This window comes from Tinamus guttatus, unplaced genomic scaffold (genome assembly GCF_059628265.1).
Source record: "Tinamus guttatus ecotype Peru unplaced genomic scaffold, ASM5962826v1 Tinamus_guttatus_pri_ptg000439l, whole genome shotgun sequence".
In the NCBI taxonomy this organism is placed as follows: domain Eukaryota; kingdom Metazoa; phylum Chordata; class Aves; order Tinamiformes; family Tinamidae; genus Tinamus; species Tinamus guttatus.
Genome location: NW_028288973.1, coordinates 628,484 through 649,793, shown reverse-complemented (window position 1 = coordinate 649,793; position 21,310 = coordinate 628,484). Strand labels below are relative to the sequence as shown.

Sequence of the window (21,310 nt, the reverse complement as noted above, 5' to 3'; positions counted from 1 at the left end):
GCCTCGCGCCCCCGCCACGCGCTGCCACACTTGGCGTCTACGTTCACACGTCCCTCCCGAAGCGGGGGGAAGCTGCGGCAGGCTGCGAGACAGCTCTGCTGGTCCAGAGACCCCTTCTCAAACCAGTCATCAAGATGTCCCCGTCCTACGTCCCTCAAACGTATTTCTACATTAAACTCGCGAATAAAACAAAATAAAAAGGTAGCTCCACGATTGCTTGTGAGGGAGGCCAAAGACACATCAGTCGGTGCCTGGATAAAAGAAGTGTTTCTGGCTTTCATTTCACACAAGCAAAGAAACTTCCTGCCCTAGAATTTGAAGGTGGGATGAGGGAAGCAAGGTTCTGGAAGATCTCTCCCTTTTTCCTCTGATGCTGTCCATAACCTACCTGTGTGTCATACAAACAATGCATTCATTCCCCAAAATTATATTCTGGCAAGAAATTAAAAACAAAACCACCTCTGCACAAGCAAGCTCTTTTCCCAGGCTAAAAGAAGTTCCACTCTGCTACAAGAGGAGTGGGCTGCCTTGTTCATCCATAGGCAGGAAAACCAACGGAAAAAAATCTGCCCTCCCCAAGCAGGAGACATCCCCATTCTTTTGCCACATCATTAGATCAAGAACAGCCGACTCCTATTCCCATCCACTGTCTCTGAACCATCTGCTATTAAGAAATCACAAGTCGACAATGTGCTTTACTAAAGGGAAAAACCCTTCACACCCACCTTATCCTGTAAAATAAACAAAATTTTATGTGTTTACTAAAATTTCACTCTTTTCTAACATTTTCTAAAATGCTACCTACCTGCAAGAGCTGAGCTCAAAGGGACCAATGGAATGGGGAAATGCATTCAAAAGCCGGGAAAAGCAGTAGTCAGAGCAAGGTACAAAAGAAAGAAAGCTTCAGAATCAAGATGCACTAACCAGCTCACTCCTTACCTCTTGAAGAGGGGATTCCAGGCAAATCTCCTCCTCTTCCATTCCTCCCCTTGCCCTCCCCCCAGCCCACCCTATTCAAACCTCTTAAAATTAAGTGTGGAAAACTCTGACACATTTTTTTCAGCATAGCAGCATTCAGAACATTCCCCAGGGCAAAGTTGCTACGTTCGTGAAGGAGAGAAGCGATATGCTGATCAACATCTCAGTTCTGGGTAGTTTCTGGGATCTTGAATAGGAATCACCTCAATAACCCCAACAATATGAATCTGAGAGCAGAAACTAATTTATGTGTAAACAGACTCCATGCACTTGCGTTGCTGCAATTTAACAATCACAGGGGAGAAAAAAAAATCTGGATAAAGATTACAGAAGCAGTTCCTACAGCGACTTTATTCTGATTTTCAAATGTCAAATCCAAGTCAGGTTTGGTCTCCGACACTGGGATTTTAATCCCATCCTTGCTACTGCGGGCTGCTACAGGTGTCTTTAAGGTTGTTTCAGAAGATGGGCTGCTGCTTCCAGAGCTGCAGAAAATGTCAACCAGAACGTACGTGGGGCTTTACTCAGAACGCTGCCAAGCTGAGACAAACGAGCAGATTTTTCCTGTAGAAAGTCACCTATGGTAGATTACAAGCAACAATAGTGAGCTATTAAAAAAAGAAAAAAAAAAGAAAAAAAAAAGAAAAAAAAAAGAAAAAAAAAAGAAAAAAAAAAGAGCATTGCTCCCTTGCATTTATCATGTTAAATGAAGTGCTTTTTGGCTCCCCAAAGTTTCCCACCTCTCTTGATACTTCCTGAAATTAAGTTAACACATTACAGAATAGAAACTTCCTCCCCTCAAAAGTAAGTTTTCACACAAACCTTAGACACCAAGATGATCAAGCTGGGACCCATCTGCCTGATACTCATTTCTTTTAGAGAAAATAAAATTTCCAATTTCTTCAACATGCAAGACAAAAAATAATAAATTTTCCAGTCAACTATATATATCTCTTAAAAAACAAAAGAAAAGAAGAAGAAAGAAAAAGAAAGAAAGGGTCAGTAATGTGGACTGGGGGCCATTTTTAATGGGCTTTGGGCGGGGGGGTGAATGGTGAGTTCTAAATCTAACCTGCAAGAGACATCACAAGGGGCAAGAGGAGAAAGAAAAGGTTCCTCTAAATGCAGGAGCTCTCCCCGGTGGCCCTCACTTGCGCGAGGGGGGAGGGGGCGGGGGCGGGGGTGGGTACTGGTAGGTGGCAGTCTGTCCCATGTAGCCCATGACATTAGTGGCGGGAGGCTGAGGAAACTGTTGTGACATGAGCGGCTGTGGCTGCTGGCCCGAGCGCCCCACCATCCCCGCATACTGCTGCTGGGTAGTGCTCTGTGAGGTTCTCCCCGCCGTGGCAGCTGTGCTGCTGGCACCGTAGCCACTGGCACTGTACTCTGCAGTGCCATAGCCACTCGTGCCATAGGCAGCTGCTCCATAGCTCCCTTGGGTGTAGCCATACTGGCTCTGTGCTGCCCCAAAAGCAGAATTTGGGCTCCCATAGGCACTGCCATAGGTCTTGTTGGCTCCGTTGGCAAAACTGTCACCACGCTCACGGTCTCTGAAGCCACCTGAGTCTCTCCGGCCTTCCTTCACTCCCCGGAGCCTCCTGTCACACTCCTCCTGGTACATCAGGTTAGGGTTGTTTACTGAACTGCTTGTACGGTAACGAGAACGACCTCCTGGCGATGGATACATCAACATTTACTACTATGAAACAAGTCTCAAACAACGAACTCCCACAACTGTGCTAACCTCTTTCACCCATCTATTCTCTGCATCTACAGTTTTGCCCATGAGGGGCAAGTTCTTCTGCCTGGCTCTAACTTCCCTGCACAGCTGAGCATATACATCTCTTCCTTTTATTCAAGGTGTAGATAGCGAGTTCAGGGAATATTCTTAATGCAAACACTCAGCAACAAAGGAACAGGGAAAAAACGCCAGTACTAACTCAAAAGCATATCAAAGCTTATTGTGCCATGAGGGAAGTAGGAGAAAAATAGTCTCAGCCTCCTAAATTCAATTGAGTATCACCTCACGGACTTTTGTTTTGCTTGTGCATGCACACACATCCTCTTGCCTGTGTTCAGGCAGGAGCTGCAAGCAATAACTCGAGCAAAATCAGCTTCGTGAAGAGCTGATCAGAAAAAAAAACATCTAAGATAAGAGTTATTTATCTTCTCAGGTAGACACAAATACTACATTTATGCAGGGTTTTGAGATCTCGGGAAAAAAAGCTTTTCTACTAATCTACTATTACCTTAGACTTGGGCATATTGAGACCATTTCCTTATCCTCTTTCAATCCTCCCTCCCTCAAAATAGGAAGCCTACTCCCTGTGCCCATGTGCCTTTACCTCCACCACCACCTCCACCTCCTCTGTGGTCCACAAGCTGCATCAGTTTCGGATTGATGGCTTGATTGGCTTCTTCCAACACTTTGATAAGCTCCCTGGCCTGTTTCAGGTTGCCGGGTGTGAAGAAGGTGTAGGCAGTACCCTTGTTGGTACTACGTGCGGTACGGCCAATACGGTGCACGTAATCTTCGGAGCTGTTCGGATAGTCGTAGTTTATCACAAATTTTACATCTTCCACATCTTGGGAGGTGCCCAGGTGCGAAGCACAGTGAAGGGGTGGGGTTCAGGAAAAGGGAGAAGAAGAGAGGACGTGCCAACGAAAGGTGGGGAGCACGAATGCAGGTGACAGTAATAAGAAAAAAACACAAAGTTAGTAATTGCATGGAATAAACACAAGACAGACTCATCCCAAAAGAGTAGAAGACTGAAATTTAAGATAATCAGGAACAAAGATCACTCCTGAAAACCAGTGGCAATTATAAAGCAGTTTTTTTTTTCCTGCACTGAGATTCATCCTCCCCGGAATGCATTTCTCTGTCTTCCATTTGTAAAAGACACCAGTGTTTATGAATTAGTTAATTGAATTTAGTTCTCTTTTTCAAAACACAATCTCAAAAGCGAAAATGCCACCATCAGACACAGCAAACTGGGGTGGAAGAAGGTAGAACTGCCTTAAGAAGAGCTTTTACTCTGTTGGGAGAAGTCTAGCAAATAACAACAGTGATGAGATCACTTACCTTGCACTTCATAGCATAAAATAAAATGCAAGCTTTTAAAAATTCTACTATTCTTTTATAATCCTATAGAATTCCACTACTTTCCTAGCCTGAAGTTTACAACATTTCAATTACAGTAGTATTATTCAGTCAACTTATTAAAAATTCTTCAGATCAAAGATCTTTAACTTGGCTTCCTTATCATCACAAGAATGCATTGCACTAACACTTCACCATGCTGGTCAGTCCAGTGCTGGGAAACTTTCGTACATTGGACAATCCTGGATTCTATCAACAACTCCCTACTTCCACTATCAGAGAGAAGTAGGAAATTAAACGCTCAAAACTGCTCAGTGTGGAAAATATTAAAATTTAGAAAAGATCAGAACATGTCTCTGAAGTGAGACTTCATAAACTTATGGGACCAAAACAAAGCAAATGTTAGTGTAACACACCAGTGAAAGACCCTAAAATATCAAAAGCACCTATTTGCTATAATATGCCATATTTTTTAAAAAAAGCATGGTATTACAGTAAGTGCCCTAACAAAAAAAAATCTGCATTTTAAGAAGAATATTCTGAAAATATCCAAGATAAAACACAGATTTTTTTGTGATTTTTTTTTTTTTTTTTTTAAAGAGAGAAACATTCTCTGTTTGTTACCAGACCGATGCACACTCCCTCCTCCTGTGGGAAACCGCTGCAGCCGATCCCGTCTCTTTGCCTTTTATTTTTGGCGGCCTCCTTTCGAAAACTCCGCCCTCTGACACGGGACCACTGGAGCGCGGGGAGCATGCATCAAGGGTCCGTGGCAGCGAGAAGTCCCCACACACGCTCGCTCTGTGAACTGGCTTAGACGCTTCTCTGTAGCCCCATTTGGTTGGGAAGCGCCGGAGAACCCGGGTTCAGGTAAAAGTTTCAGGTCCTCCAACGCTTTTTGCCCCCCTATGAGGGGTTCTTTGGGGCGATTGTCAAAAAAATGAAAATACAAAAATTACATCCAAAGGGTCAGCTGCATCTATTGCCCAGACTGCATCAATTTCAAAGGGGATGTAGAAAAATAAAAACAAGAGGGTTGTAGTGGCAAGAGGGGGACTTTATGTCTGTTTCTTATTACAGCAAAGGGGGGGCTCCTCAGTCTTTGCTGACTCCAAAGTCCTGAATCACACCAAAAACAGGGAGTGAGAAGGCAGGTTTCACAGGGGGCTGCGCGAGTCTCCAGCTAGGGTCCTGGGTACGACAGGTTGTTTTAAAAAGGGGAAGTGAAATAGAGAGGTACGTATGACAGATTGCATCTTCACAGCCAGGGTGTACGCAGCCTGACAAGCAGCAGGCTACAGGATCCTTAGGCAGTTTGCACATCCATGAGCAGCAAAGCAAGTTGAAATACCACAGAGGACACAAAGACGTGCTTTCCTGGCAGAAAGCACAAGGAACTGCAGCTACCAGTGTAGACAGCACTGACTTCACTGGGAAGGAGTGGGGAGAAGGCACAGGCAGGAAAAGGAAAAATGGAAGGGTGTTCTCCAGCTAGGAAGTGGTCCTGGTAGAGCACGCGGCTGCCTGAAGAGAAACCAGCGCAAGGACAAGATCTGGCTTCTCCAGTCTAGCATGCTCCGAGGTGCTTGTGCACAGTCCCAATCTTCCTGCGCTTTTAGAAGATAACAAAGCAGGATCAATTGAAACTGTAGATCACTTTTGACAGCTACCTGGGAAACATGCCCTTTGGCAGACCATCAGAACACCCTATGGCACAGAGTCTCTGATTTTTAATCAGGAGGGACATAAACTAGCAAACATGCTAGTCTAGAGAGCTGCTTCGACCACCAGTGTAGATGTGCCCCCGCCCCTGCACTGAGAATGATCTGCAGCTGATATCAAAGCTTCTGTTAAAGAAAACAAAACAAAGGAAATTCAATGTTCTTAGTTTAATAGACTGAACAAAAAATAAATAATAAGTTAAAAAAAAATAATCAGTGCAGAGACAGGACCTCACTCCAGGGAATTATCACAAAGAAGTCATTATGGGACTTAGAACTTACCTGGAAGAAGCTTTTTTGAAACCAATGTTCCATTAGGAAGAGGGAAAGCCCTGGTGACTCAGCCAAAAGGCGCGCGCCCCTGTTTTATGTTATTTAGGTAGAAGCCTTCACTTTCCAGGATCTTGGAGGAAGTCGTCCAGAAGTTTGCCAGTTAAGTGACTTATTTTAAGAAGCAGCAAACTCAGGGCCCCAAAACAAGCAGAGATGTTGTTCAGTAACAAGAAACAGACTCTGGTACCTTTCCCCCACAGCTCAGGTGATGTGGAGAATGGGAAGTGGGAGACTGTTTTCTGGAGTGTTATCCAATTGAGTAGTTTTGGGGGAGTGTTTTTGGGGGGGCTGAAACTGTTTTAAATGTCTAGGCAAGATGCACAAAGAAGCTACCAGCACATAGCAAGCCTGTTTAAAAAAATGCTGCTACAGAAGCAGCTCTCTTTCATATAAACTGGTTTCAGGCCTCAGTCCCTTCTCCCAACAGGCCCAAGTTCTAACTGCACAGGTCCAGACATGACCCTAGAGGGCAGAGACTGAAGTCCATGAAATCACCTCTCTGAGGAGGTGCTGGACAGTTTTGGAGGGGGGAGGGGAAGGAGGGGTGAAGGTTGTGTGAATAAAGGCTGCCAAGTCTGCCTGTATTTAAGTGATCGTACAATGCACAGTGCAGCCACCCTTTCAAGCATATGTAAAAACAAAGCTCATGTAATGGAAAATTTTAGTAACTAGAGGTTTTCCTGAGCTTATTTGCAAGGACTTGCAGAAGTTTTGTCTAAAATTTACCGTCAAGCCCCAAGTAGTAGCTCCTACCACACTTGGGTAGCATGGTATATTCAAAGCTCATTATTATACTCGGAGCACTTCATAAATCATCTTTCTTTCCTACAGCGGGCAGACATATAAGCACTGCGCTTAGCACAGTGTTTCACAATACAAATATGCTCATTTAAAGAAGGGGGCACAACTGATGCATCCAGACAGATCATTTTCATCCACCAAAATAAAGCTGTGTAATTTTGATTTGATTACACATTTGGGTAGCACTATGCTAAAGGCCTTATATAAGTCTCAGTGGTCCTGCCTAGAAGGAACACAGAGGAGGGAAGACTATATGTCAAGACAAAAGATCTGGAGCAGTGCTTTCTCAGATGTGAATACATCCGCTGGGTAAACATGTGTGCACATTGGGGTTTGTATCTGCAAATATGTGATGTAGCATACGGGGGAAAATAATTATTTTCTGTTGAACTGCTCTATAGACTTGCTATTTCAACTTTAGCTGATACCCTCTGAACTGAGAGCAATCCATCCCTATCATCCAGCAACAAAAGCCGGATTTGGGGAAGAAGTGAGTGTGGTGGAAGGATTGGGTTGCATAATTGGACGTCTCTTCTCCCTCTTGGCGATCGATTAGTCATGCCTAGGCCTTGCTGCAGACCAAAGCCTGTTCATTAGGAGCAGGAAGAGACTTTGAATATGAAAGAAAAAAAAAAGATTAATGTTAAAAAACGTATTTCACATGTGGGGGAAAATCACGCTTTGATTTTTTTTTTTTTTTTTAAAAAAACATATTTCAGTCCAAAGAAGAAAAATATGCAGCAGTAGGCAAGAGTGGTCTATAGGTACAAACCTAGCCCACGAGATGCAACGTCGGTAGCAATGAGGATGGGAGCCTTTCCAGAACGGAATTCTGTAAGACAAAGTACACTATGAAGCAAGACTTCAAAAAAAATAGAGTCATCCAAACCTGATTTATGCTAAATGCTCATTCTCCAGAATATAGGTGAGATGAGTCAAGTACAGAACCCCCAGCAAGTCAGCATATATACTGTCAACTGTTTTTCAAAATCTGTTTATCATGTGTTAAGTAGTTTTAGGTTTGCATTGCATTTTTGTCAGGCGGAAAAAAAAAAAAAAAGCAGATACAAATACTGAAATTAGCAGTACAAAGGCAAAAGAAATTATTTGGAAATTTATGCAACTTTTATGAAGTACTGAGAGGCAGGAGAGAGGAGAAAAAAAAAAGAAAGAAAGAAAAGAGAGACTGCAGAAAAGGGCACTGCAGTGAAGCAGTGAACACTGTACAGCAGCCCAAGTTATTCTGCCCCTATTAACTGGACTCACCATTAAGCACCCAATCTCTTTCCGGCTGACTCTTGTCTCCATGGATACACATAGCTGGCCAACTGCCAAACAGAAATGCACATTAGTATAAACAAGCATACATTAAAGGCAAAAAACATTATTGGCATTCCTGTAAAAAGGCAAAAAAAAAAAAAAGTACTTAAAATACATTTTTATTCCCTGCCCTCTTCCTCTCATCTTTACCTAAACTTGTTTTTTCTTTGTGTATGTGTTAAAACTCCTAGCTATGTAGCAAATGTCTAAGCCAAATCAGACCCCCTTTATTTATACTGATTTATACTGTCTTCATCACTCCTGCATTTTAGCTATTTTTTATGTTCTGACATACTACAAGTGTCACTACTTACACACATATATATCTTGCACTAACACTCGAGTGCCCTAGAACCTTCCAGAAACCTAAGCTGAATTCACGCAAAGAAAAGAATGGACAAGATGTTCCCAACAAGAGCATCATAAACATTTAACCTTAGTGCTTAGCGCCCTTGGAAACAACAGAGGGGGAAGGGAAGAGGAGCTATTCACCCATCTCTGCGCATCCTGCGAGTGAGATCATCACATCGCCTCTTTGTCTCCACAAAGATGATGGTCTTGTTCTCCTTCTCTGCCATGATTTCTTCCATCAGCTGTATCAGTCTAAAATGGACATGAAAATTGAGATCTATAACCACATATACAAGAATATAGAAGTAATGTCTCAACTTGCATTGAGAACATATACAATAAATATCAACATAAAGCCAGCATCATTCATACAGAATTTAAGTCTGTTGTACAATATGGGAGTATATGTTATCGATTAAATGATTACAGGGCTTAATTATTTATGCTAAATAATAGTGGGGGGAGGGGGAAAAGAGAATGCAAATCAGCATACTTATGGTCTTTCTCGCTTTCCATGCATACATCCACTATCTGCAGGATATTGTGGTTGGCACTCAGCTCCAAATTCCCCACATTGATTTGAACATAATCCTGCAGGAAGTCCTCGGCAAGCTGGCGCACTTCTTTTGGCCAGGTAGCACTCCACATCAGGGTCTGTCTGTCGGGCTAAGAGAAAGGGAAAGGCTTTCTTTAAGGCAGTTCACTTGATGGGAAACTGTAGAAGGCTGTGCTGTTACAAGGTTCACGCACCCTGATCTGATCAACAATTTTACGAATTTGAGGTTCAAAGCCCATGTCCAACATCCTGTCTGCCTCATCCAGGACAAGGTATGTACACCGGCGAAGGTTGGTTTTCCCTGCCTCAAGGAAGTCAATCAAACGGCCTGGTGTTGCAATGCAGATCTCCACACCTTCAACAAACAATGAGGAAAAGGAGTCATTTCTTCATTTGAATGTCATTCGATATTTTTAGTCAGAATGAATCACCTTCCACAGCAAATATGTTTAAAAAGGAAAAAATGAAAGCTGCCTCCCCCATCCAGACCCAAGTTTGAGTCAATTTTTTCAGCAGAAGCCCTAGTTTCTTTTAATAAATGTTTTCCAGTCCAAAACCACTGTTACAGTGCCTACAGAACAATGAATGCAGTATAAGAACTGAAAGCTTTCTGACAGAGACCAGCAGTGAGAAAGAGCTGTTCAGAACCTAAAAGAGTCTATGGTTTCACTCAAGCCTGACCCACCTTCATGCAGGACCACAAAATCTAGTATATTCTCTAGCAAAGAAAGAATGAACTCCAGCTAAACTCTGCATGTGCAACACACATGCTCCTCTTGCTGTAACATCATGTTACTTTCATTTCTACTTTTTAAAAAGTGGTGCTTTAATTCTGAAAAAATATTCACTAATTTCGAGAGACAATCATCTTGTCCTGATCAGTTACTGTAAAAAACAAATTCAGATACACTAGCTTCAGGTATGGCAATTTATACATTTCTCAAAAAGAAGGATTGATTTGCACTAAGACCTTACAGCATCACAGCAATGCTCACAATAAACTTAAAAAAAAAAAAAACCCTGTGTGTGTTGCTAAACAAAAAAATAAAACCTCAACAACTTTCTCCTTACTTTCAGATGCAGAGTATTTTGTGCAAGCCCAGATCCTTTTGGCTGGGTGAAATTAGATTCCTCAAAGCTGATGGAGTTGGGCATATTTTTAGTTTCTATAAAGCTAACACATGAGATGGATTTCTAATGGAGTCATTGCTCTGCCAGAGAGACTGAACAAATAATCTCTAGTGTCAATGATGTCCTTCAAAGTAAATTTAAATTCATGATATATCACAGCTGAGAAAATACACATAATCCATACATAATCTAAAAAAAATATATACATATAAAAATTATTCTCTGGACTTTGCCTGTTCAATCTTTGTAGCAGGAAATACTAAGCAACTCATACTTGAAAGGAATGAAAGCATGAATTCTGCACACATCCTCCAAACAAAGGATTTTCTTCATAGATGGAAGAATAAGTATTTTTAAGTGCTCTGGAAAGGTGTACAAATAACCTTGTTGATCTTCCCCAAGTCTCTTCATATCACCTTTGACTTCCCTGTTGAAGATGCTGCTGCTTTTGGACTGGAATGCAGTACCATTTCTTTGAACAGCTATCTGGAATTTTCTACCATGTACGCCTTTATCCCACCACCGAAGCTTTTAACACTAACTCCTCAAATTACAGTGGTAAGTAATTGTTGCTTTCTTGAACAGAATTCAGTATTCAAAGTTACATATAACTAATTAACTCTAGGTATGAAAGTGGGGTCACTCTAGAGCACTACTGCAATACAAGAGTTCTCGTAGAACTGTGGTTCTTTGCTCCAGTCCCTGCTATACAAAAAAGGTAATTACAAGACATTATGTGGTATATGAACCAGAGAGAGAATTTGGCCCTTAACAAAGTCTCAGAAATATATATATATATATACACACACACACACACACATACATAATATATATATAAAACTTCTCTGTAAAGAGTTAATACAATTCAGAAATTAAAATTTTATTTCAACAATTCTGGGGCAGGAAATTTGCCATCTGGCCCCAGAAAAAACATTCTTCAAACAAGCTGCTACATTTCCTCCAAATAATCTGTTTCTGACAAATCTCCTTTCCCCCTAAGTCTTGATAATCTTAAAAAATGGAAATTCAAAAAGAAAAGGGAAAGGAAGTCTAATATATAAGTTGTTATACAAAGTAAGTTATCCCATTTTAACTGAAGGAGCTACACATTCGTCCTCACACACCTCTCCAGAGTTTAAGAAGATGCCTTTGTTTACAGAGATCTTACAAAAACATTTCTTCTGGAAACTGTAAATCCCAGTTTTAAAATCTACATTAAATTACCTCTTTCTAGATCTCTGATCTGGGGACCTTTGGGTGCTCCTCCGTATATGCAGGTACTCTTCAGTCTTGAGCATTTGCCGTAATCGTCAGCCACCTGCTGCACTTGCTGGGCCAACTCTCTAGTAGGTGCCAGAACCAGGCACTGCAAAAAGAACCCATTCAGGAGAGCCAAGTGAACACAAATCCCCAGCTTAAAGGCTCTGCACAGATCAAACTGGACCATCTACTCTATGTTAGCCAAAACACTGAAATATCTTGAGAATAGGTCAACAATTGCACAAAATTTCCACTATTAAAGTGAGGTGTTAGCAAACAGTTCTCTACTTATTATCCTGATACACCTACTAGATAAAGTACACATTTAATTAACGATGCCATGTCACACACTCAAGAAGGCAGGTAGTGGAAATGCACTTACAATTGGACCATCCCCTCTCTCCAAATACGGCTGGTGGTTGATGTGAACAATTGCAGGCAGTAAGTACTGGCAAGAAGAAAAAAGAAGAAAACACTAAGTCTAGAGACAAGAATTCAATATTCAATTACAGTAATCACTTACCATGATAACTGGATCATGGTAAACACTCATTTAGCCTAACAACCCTTTGGAATCCAGTACCTGACATTTCGAGATAGCAAGAAACCCCAGCTACACAATATCATGACCTCACAAAACTGGACATTTGCATTTATCTAACAAAAAAAGATGGTTTTCAGAGCTCCTGAACAATCAAATCTCCTTCTGATGCAAGTAGGAAACAGAGCTGTATAGCACCTCTGAAAAGAAGGCACATTTAGACCTGGAGTCTAAATAGGCTGTAGTCATTTTTTCTCAATTCTATTAATCTTTTCATAGAGGAAAGAATTCTCTCGCCAACATAGACATTAATGTACACCTTGAACTGCAAGACCAGTCTTTAACTTGCCCAGTTAATAAAATAAACATGCTAAAAAGGACACACTATTTTAAAACCACAATATAAGCAAGGACCAAATTAAGAGAAGTGACTAAGCATCAAAAGAAAGTTACATGAAATACATGCTTGTCAATGAGACAGGCTTGTTGAGTTGAGACTTAAGTCTCACCCATAACTCAACGAGAAAAGTTTAAAAAAAAGAAACATACAATCATCTCACTTTAGTCTTGCAGTAACAAGAAGCCCAAAATCTACTAACAAGAAACCAGCAAGTATTTCTGCAAAGCAACTGGAAACAAAATGTAATAAAATGAAGAATACATACTGCTAGAGTCTTCCCAGAGCCAGTCTGAGCAATGCCCACCATATCACGACCACTGAGAGCCAGGGGAAAGCCTTGGCACTGAATTGGTGTGGGTTCTGTGAAGTTCTGATCCATCAAGGCATCCATCACATATTCTAAGATTTTAAGAAAAGAAGAATTTTCTTAAACAGTAATTGAAGCTATATGCAACTTCAAAAGACTTCTCTGGGAGGAAAGCAAAGGGGATTCGTAAACAGACATTCCTATTGAACTAGCCTCAGTTCTTTAAGAACAAAGACTATCAAAAATGGCAAAATGCTTACGCGGAAAGCTACACTGGTGGAATGCAAACACAGGCTTGGGGCAGCCCTCCATTCCTCGAATTGTTATCTCTTTCTTTCTTCTCAGTTCTTCAACTTCATACTATTCACATGAAAAAATACAAAGACAAATGCCAAGTGGTCAATATCAACCTAAAGCATACAGTTCTGTCAACAAATTTCACGCTTTTAGCTGGCAACTTAATTTCAGATCTAAATTGACGGGGCAGAGGGGTTCTTTCTGAGCGGTTTTATCAGGAAATTGAGCTATCCTGTAGCCTCTTCGGCATCCAGAGCTATGAGTTCTCTCTGTAGTCCAGGAGGACTAAAGGGCTTTCTCCTCTTCCAGGCACCTGTCTTTCATCAACAGTGTATGAATACATTTAAGGCTATTATCCTTCTTTCAGAGGCCAGAAAGTATTAACACATTCAAAACTGATTAGGCATATAGGAAGAGAGAATGAGAGCGAGCATGCGCACTAAGACCTAAGTATATTAAATTGAACCCAATATACCACTAAGCATAAGCAAACAAAAATCAGGACATTCCCTCTCCTTAGATAACATAATCCAGTGTTGGTTAAAAACAGATTTCTGGCTATATAACCTACGACTTAGAATTGTTGCTTTGGAAGATTTCTTTTGTGCATGAAAGACTTGCTGAGCAATGTGATAATGACATTTTGAGGCCCCACATTTTTTGTAAATAATAGAATATTTTAAAATGTTATCTTGTATGGATATACATTTCAGAAATCTAGAAATGTATATCTGATGTATTTTGCTAAATTTTTTCCTAATCCTAAAATTTTACTTGTGTCCAACTGCACTTTGCTATATGCTTCTGCAATTCATGACCCTACTGTAAGAAGAAATAAATAAATAAAACTTATTACACAAAAAAGGTCTCTATCAGTCCTAAACAAGAACTCTCTCACAAGTTTATTACTTTGCATAAACTCTTGCATTTGAATTAAAAAAGAAAAAAAGGAAAATGCTAAAAATATTCCAACTAAGGCAATCAAAGGCAGCTGCTGCAACTAAAGCTAACTCTAGTTCAGCAGCAAAGCTTGCTGTCTGTTCAAAAAAAAGTCTCTTTTGAACTCCTTTATGCTGTATAAACATATCATGAATTTTACACAAGGGTTTTAGAGCTATGAAACTGACTAACAGCAGATTTTTTAAGTTGTTTTGTGTTTAAAATGGTACTTCTTACTTTACAAATATAAAAAGGAACTAAAGGGGAAAAAAAAAATCCAGACTGAAGTTTCGTTAGTAGAGAGGAAGATTACTGCAACCACAGAGTAAATATACAGTCTAGTCTGGAACTCTGTGTCCATTTTTGAGCCTCCAGTATAAGAAAGACACTGACCAAACAAGGCACGTCCATTTATGGGGGAGGCTAAAAGCTGGAGGAAAGGCTGAAAATTGGTGTGTTAAGTTAGGGGAAGAGAGGATTAGCAGGTAGAGCTAACTTATCTTCAACAGTTTCATGGGTAGTTACAGAGAAGATGAAATCCACTTCTTAAATTTCCTATTAGTTATGAGGCAGAAAAAAAAATCTCACCATGAATAACAAGCGCTAAGTCCTTACACAGCTACCCAGAGAGGACTCTCCCTGCTTGGAGATGATTCAAACTCAAATGGACAAGGCCTTTAAGCAAACTGCTCTAGCACTGAAGTTACCCTTGCTCTCAGCACAGGGTTAGACTAGAGACCTACAGAAGCACCTTTCAACATGAATTATTACCATACTACAGTACTTTTTAATATTTCTTATATATTCATGCCACTATCTGTTTATCAACAACTTAGTGCTATTTCAATGTACGCATTGTTTGAGCTTCCTTCAAGGTCTCCCCTCTATTGCAACTCTGAACTCCCCTCATTTTTAACTACACTGACAAAACACGGCCATTCACATTGTTTAATCTCTGTAAAGCAAGTTGGTGAATTGCAATAACCAGATGTAAAATGTCTTGTATGAAAAAACAGATGAGAAATAAGCATCATTTTTTCTGATTTTAAATACTGAAAACAACTAGAGCTGGCACCCTGCAGATATATGTATTATTGAACAAGCTTAGTTAAAGAGACAGATCTATTAACATGCAGCACAAACCATTCTAGGACAAGTGTTTTCAACTGCTAAGCTTTCCGAATACTTACCGGAGTAAGCCTGGCCACCTCTGGATGTTCCACATAAAAATTCTTCTCAAACTTGGGCAGCTCACTTAAATCCCACTTTTTCTTACGTAGACGTTCTCCCGGATTACCAAATTTCTTTGGAGGAAGAGGACCTCCACGACTTGCTCCAAATCTGTAAGGATCAATATTAGCTTTGAGCAAAATACTAAAATAGTATTGGATTACTCTGAAATTTGCAGCTTTATTAAACATTTTCCTCTGCTAATTTTTCAGGTTTGCCTGTTGAACACAGCAGAGTATCCTAGCAAAACACACTTCCCTCAAAAAAAATCCCTATTTTCCTAAAATCTACTCCCAGTACAGCCATCTTGAAGTCACTGTCTCAAAGCTGCTGTTTCTTAGTCTCCATCTCAAGGCTCCCTCTCTGAGGACAAAGCTTATGAAGGCCTACCCTACCTGTCTCTGTTTTTTTTTTTTTTTTAAACTGAAAGTGCACTTAAAACACCACTAGATGAAAAGCATGGAGTCTTCTAATAAAGATCCCACCTCCCATTGCCAGTTTTAAATAAAATTAACTTAAAATCCTCTCTTTTTTTTTCCTTTCTTATCTAACAGTATGTCCCAAATATTAAAAAAAGTATATAGAAAATATGTTATAAAGTAAACAAGCCACACCCAGATCTGTAATTCTGGAACCAAACCAATAAAGAACAAGCTTTCCCTTTTAAAAACAGAGTCTATCAGGAAAAAAAAAATAGCCTAGAAAAATCATATCCTCTTCTCAAACCTTTTGTTGAATATTCAAGACAGTAAGAAACTAATATTTATTCTGCTATAAATTTAATTGGTGACATTACAACTCAGAAGTTACTGCTCTTTCCCTCTCTCAAGCTCAGACAATTTTTAATATGCTTAAGATCACAACTGTAACTCACTGATGTATCAGGCGAAACAAAACCTTATGACAATAATATTAAAGAGTAACTGAAAATTAAGCAGCATCAAGTGATTATTCTAAATATCCTAAATATAAAATGATAGATTTTTAAATGATAAAATGCTAATAGATCTTTAAAATTCCTCAAAATGTTGTCATTCTTTCACCAGCAGGACATAAACACAGTAGAAGTTTCTCTAAATGCTGTCATGTCATATTCAAAGTCTGGTTAGCAAAAATACGTTTGGGATTTTTTTTTTTCCAAAATTTGAATTTGTGAGAGATACTTTGTTTAAAACACTAATTCTATTTACAAGGCAAATCCATGGTGTCTGCACCTGAAGTAGGCAGTTAGCTTTGTTTCATTAACAGCTTTTATCTTGAGCAATTTTCTTACATTGACAAACGGGTGGAAAGGGAGTTGGTAAAAACAAAAGTAAATTTGAAGTAAATTTATGAATCAAAATTATTTATCACAAGAATACCTGCTCAGACATTAACAGACTACATACCGTAAGTATACAGTCGACATAATTTACCTTAAAGCTTACTAAGTAAATTTTAAACTGTTTGCTTTGTTGCTGTTTCAGCAGTCTCTTCTCTCTTTATATATACAGCTTATCTTCTCATCAGTACATCTAACAGTCTGTATAATCAATAATTTTTGTCATGTGACAAGACTGTAAACCAAAAATTCAAAAATATCTTAAAGCTTAATTTATTTGGGGGGACAAAACAAAAGAATCAGATTAACAGATTATTGGTTACCTTCAGTAAAGGTGAAAGTTTCTGTAATTGCTACTGTTCATGTTCATCAGACAAAAATGCCAACTATTTATATATCTAAGCAGCTCTAACAAAGTTTTGCTCAAGTCAATCAGAGAGTCAAACTGTGAATAAGTCTATAAAGAATTGACTGCAAGACTGGACAATAAAAAATATGCGTTTTACCAACATTTGCTCCTTGGCTATCTAGGAGAATACAATGTATTTTGCATAAAGGCCTCAGTTTCAGTTCTCCATTCCTGTATACCGTATGACTGTATGCTGACCTAAAAGAAGTGAGTCCTACAGCACTCCTGAAACACAGCCTCCGATAAGATTTACCTCTTAACCCAGAAATAACTGACAATTCACATTCTTGTTACAAGTAATAGTCATATTCCAATTCCAGTTAAACTGAACTAAGTCTAAGGTTATTTCATTGATTTACCAAGATTTCTCATTTCAATTAAGTGGAAATTTTGACTAATCCAAAACAATCTCCTCTGACACTATTGTGGTATTGTTTCTGGGACAGAACTAAATCTATTTATTCAATTCTAAAGCACAATAGGGTAACTTTTCTAAAGAGTCATTTACAATTTGTGAACAACAGGGAGAAAACAGAAAGTCTGTATTTGGTTGGCTTACAAAAGAACCAACACTGAAGCAACACAAGGCAACTTCCAAACAGTGCTTGACTAGTAGGCTGGGTGACCCAAAATTTGAGAGAGGTATTTATGATATATGATGGTCGCTAGTCATTACAAAAATTAGCAGACCTTAAAGAGATAGGTATAACAAAGTGAACCCTGACACATTAAAACTTCCAGTATAACAGTCCATGAATAAGATTTTTTTTTTTCCGGAAAAGTGTCCTAAATCTTTACAAATAAGCATGTTAGCACTGCTTTTACTTATGCAATATCTGTTTTAAAAGAGAAATATCAGTCTACAAACTAATTTTTAAAACACAAAACCAGATTACACAATTTTTAAGGCATGTTTAAGCATTGTGATAGTGTTTTTAATAAGTGTTCTTTTAAGTAACTGCATATAAATCTAGATACTTAAATTCAGTCACTAAACTTCAAAAACAGCTGGGATCTGAACTATCTGAGACTCGCCAAAATGTTTACTCCAACGCCCCGGTGTTAAACTAAGCTGGAAAGCTTGTAGCGGAAAAACACCAGAACTGCTCTCTGGAGAAAAATAATAATAATAACCTAAAGCAAAACAAAAATAACCACTAAAGAAATCTTTTACTTTCAGAATATTAAATGGTGGATGTAAAGATAAAACAGAGAACTGTCTCTCTGTACAGACAAACCTTACTATTAAATTACAACATACAACCTCATCTCCCAGTGAGAAAGAGGGAGAAAATGATAATAATAAAAACCCTTATCCTTAATATGGCATTCTAGATCTCAGTTCATAACAGAATCTATATTATGTTTATCCTTGAGAACAGAGGCCTACCTATTTGTGATATAAAGGACAGAAATGGCCAGTCTATCCTAAATTTAGTTCTTAATTTTCTCTTTAAAGTAAAATGGCTTGGGATAAAAGTCTTATTTTTAACCCTTATTAAAATAAAAAAATAAATGGTATATAGATGGCTTGAGGCTTTTTTATGCCAGACTATGTACATTACGCCTACCCTAAACAACATTCACAGCACACTGTTATTACCACCATCCTCACAGAAAAATCAAACCTGCACAAACCTTTCTTAAACCAAACTTTGAGCCCATAGTACCAAAAGCATCAAGCACCAGACCTCCGCAGTGTGACAAAGACAACTCCTGCTTGACTGCTATCTAACTAAGCTTGGTCACGCTCCTCAAGCATGCTCCAAGGCCGTGTTTACTGAGCTCAGTCGCTCGAGAATGCAACTCCCCAGCATAGTAGCAGTTTTCGATTCCGTTTCCTCTCATGATAAGCCTGGGAGCGCTACTGAGAAAGATCTTTCACCAACTGCCATCTTTCTGAAAAATCCAGAAGGAGCAATGACAATGAGAAGGACAAAATAGCCAACCGCCCTTTATAGGCCCTTTATAGGGCCACCCAGAGCTTTGCGGTTTGCTGGGGACGGGAGTGTGGTAAAAGAAAACAACGGTGGGCAGGAAAAAAAGGGGGGGGGTGCAAGGAGAGAGGAAAAGGAGGGCCTTAATATTTGGAAGTGAAGCACATGGTTAACACGAAGAAAGAAAAAAACAAAATTACAACAATCACCACCCCCCCCATCCTTGCTGCCAGAACCCTTCTAAGAATAACGTCTTCGGCCCTCCCGCCCCCCCCCCCAACATACACATTTTGGGGGGCCGTCTCCTCAATTCCGCAGCCACCTCGACCACCCCCTCCCTGCCCCACGACTCCCCCCCCCCCCCTCCTCTCCCGCATCCCTCCAGGGGCTCCAAAACCACGGGAGGGGATTCTCGCCCCCCCCCCCCCCCCACAGGCCCGGCCACCTCTTCCGCCTCCCCCCCTCTTACCCTCCGCGGTCTCGGTCGCGCCCCCGGTCTCCGAAGCCTCTCATGGCCCCCGGGGGGGTGGGCGAGAGGCAGCGGAATGCTGGCCGTGGTGATGGTGAGGGGCTAGGGGTACGGGGAGAAGGGCCAGCCAGGGGCGGCTGTGTCTCGGCGGAGTCGCTTTGCGCCACCTCGCTTCTTGGAAGGGCTACAAAGGGAGAAGTTGTCAGTGGGTCAGAGACCCGCTGAGGGTCGGCGGACGGAACGGCGGGGTTCTCGGTCGGCTCCAGGGCCCGTGCCGTGTGGAGACACCAGCGTCTTCTTCCTCCGTGCTCCCGGCACAAAATGGCTGCCGCCTCCCCAACCCGCTTCACTTACGTTACGGGCGGCCCGACGCTACGCAAATTCCGGCCCTCGAAAAACACCCGCGCCTATTCTCGAAGGCCAACTACGTTCCAAACGCGCTTCTCGAAACACTGTTCTGCACAGGGGATAGGTTACGAAAGTTACGTAGTGGTGCGTGCTTGAACGGGGCCCTTGCGCGAGAAGGGGAGGGAGGAGAGTAACGTTCTCCGTATTCTTCAAAGTCTACTACGCAAGGAGCCGATCTCGCAACCCCTTCTGGACGGTAAGGGAAACGTGGGCCAAAGCCGTACGTTACGTAAGGGCACGCCGTACGCAAATTGCGTAACTCCGGGCTGGCATAGAAAGGAAGACCCCGCCCATTTTGCGTAACATTCTTCCGTAGGCTTCGCAGGAAGAGCTGGTGGATTACGCGAAGACCGCAGCGTAGTCGCGGTTGGAGAATACGGCCTCCTGCCTACACGGCCGCTGTCCCCGTGGAAGGTGGCCGCGGGGCTGAGGAGACAACAACGGAAGCTCGGGCACCTCGGCCTCCGCGGCGGCCTCACCGCGGGGGGCGGGTGTTTGGGGTCGGATCCTGCCTTTTACTTCCCTCGCAGATGTCCAGAGGGGATCCCGGCGCACTGTACAGCACTGAGCCTGCCACTGGAGTGGCAGCAGCCATGATGTTTGCTTCCTCCTTATTTCCAGGAGGCTGGAAGAGGAAAATGGTGTGATGTGTCCAGAAATGGCTAGTACTTGGCCTCGGCGGCTCTGTAACCACAGGAGCTTCACAGCAGCTGCTCTGGAAAGTAAGCTGCTTACGAGTCCACGCTTTTGGCTAGCCTCATTCCATGTGCTGATACACCCAATGTTTACCAGTTTCTGGATGTACTTTCAAAGTGTACTTTCAACTTAATAAAGTTGATGTTGTACAGTCATCTGTTTCTTCATCCTAGATGGCTAGATATGTGTGATTTTGTTGAGATACAAAGTCCCACAGAGGCATGCAGAAGAAACTAATGTGGCTTTGCTGCTGTCTTCAAAGAAACCAAAGGTCAAGGCATAAGATCATTCACTAAATGCTTGAGCACATATAAATACAAATTATAGCAGCAGATCTACTGTAGCATTGTGATTTTCCTGTCCGTATCATGTCATCTTTCCAGGCAGTGCTAGTGTCTGTCTGTAAACCCTTCCTGCTCTTGTGCCAAGTGGTTCCCTATTGCAGCAGGAGCTTCCCGAGCTGCCGCGTGCAAGGCCGGTCCTCCACGCCAAGGACAGCCTGGAGGGAACAGCACTGGTGCTGTGTGCATGACCTTTTGCCTCCCAAAAAGCCACCAGAGATTCCCAAATAAACAATAAAACAACTGGAACCACTAGAAAGCTGCTAATTTTGCACTAAACAGGGCAAGGAAGAGTGGTGGCAGCGATGAAATGGCCTTTTGAAAGGAAGGGGGCTCGTCCTCATCTTCCTAGCACCTCCGGGTAAGCAGCCAGCCCGCCCGTCCTGCTACACGAGGTTAATCGGGGCCATGATCTATGTGTGCCAGCCACACCAATGTCTCCCCACGCCAAGCGCTCTCTGGGT

General features: G+C 41.4%; 1 protein-coding gene and 1 long non-coding RNA gene across 4 annotated transcripts; both read right to left on the bottom strand.

The window, feature by feature from the left end:
- Nucleotides 1-1,302: 1,302 nt before the first annotated feature.
- On the bottom strand, nucleotides 1,303-19,771 carry DDX17 (DEAD-box helicase 17). 3 transcript variants are annotated; one of them, XM_088531872.1, is made up of 15 exons: nucleotides 19,402-19,760; nucleotides 15,226-15,376; nucleotides 13,060-13,159; nucleotides 12,758-12,891; nucleotides 11,934-11,999; nucleotides 11,516-11,657; nucleotides 9,355-9,515; nucleotides 9,098-9,270; nucleotides 8,746-8,856; nucleotides 8,200-8,261; nucleotides 7,706-7,765; nucleotides 3,324-3,563; nucleotides 2,539-2,649; nucleotides 1,801-1,878; nucleotides 1,303-1,556 (listed from the first exon to the last, which is right to left on the bottom strand). In XM_088531872.1, exons 1-14 carry the CDS (start codon nucleotides 19,443-19,445, stop codon nucleotides 1,802-1,804), a joined length of 1,632 nt encoding a protein of 543 aa, XP_088387998.1. In that variant the 5' UTR covers nucleotides 19,446-19,760; the 3' UTR covers nucleotides 1,303-1,556; nucleotide 1,801. The 3 variants fall into 3 exon arrangements, with proteins under 3 accessions (XP_088387998.1, XP_088387996.1, XP_088387999.1); XM_088531870.1 differs by having other exon boundaries at nucleotides 1,801-2,649; nucleotides 19,402-19,771; XM_088531873.1 differs by lacking the exon at nucleotides 1,303-1,556 and having other exon boundaries at nucleotides 1,691-1,878; nucleotides 19,402-19,763.
- On the bottom strand, nucleotides 5,827-7,305 carry LOC148593172 (uncharacterized). Its single transcript, XR_015913778.1, has 2 exons — nucleotides 6,082-7,305; nucleotides 5,827-5,925 (listed from the first exon to the last, which is right to left on the bottom strand). It is a non-coding gene; the product is annotated as an uncharacterized LOC148593172 (long non-coding RNA).
- Nucleotides 19,772-21,310: the final 1,539 nt, after the last annotated feature.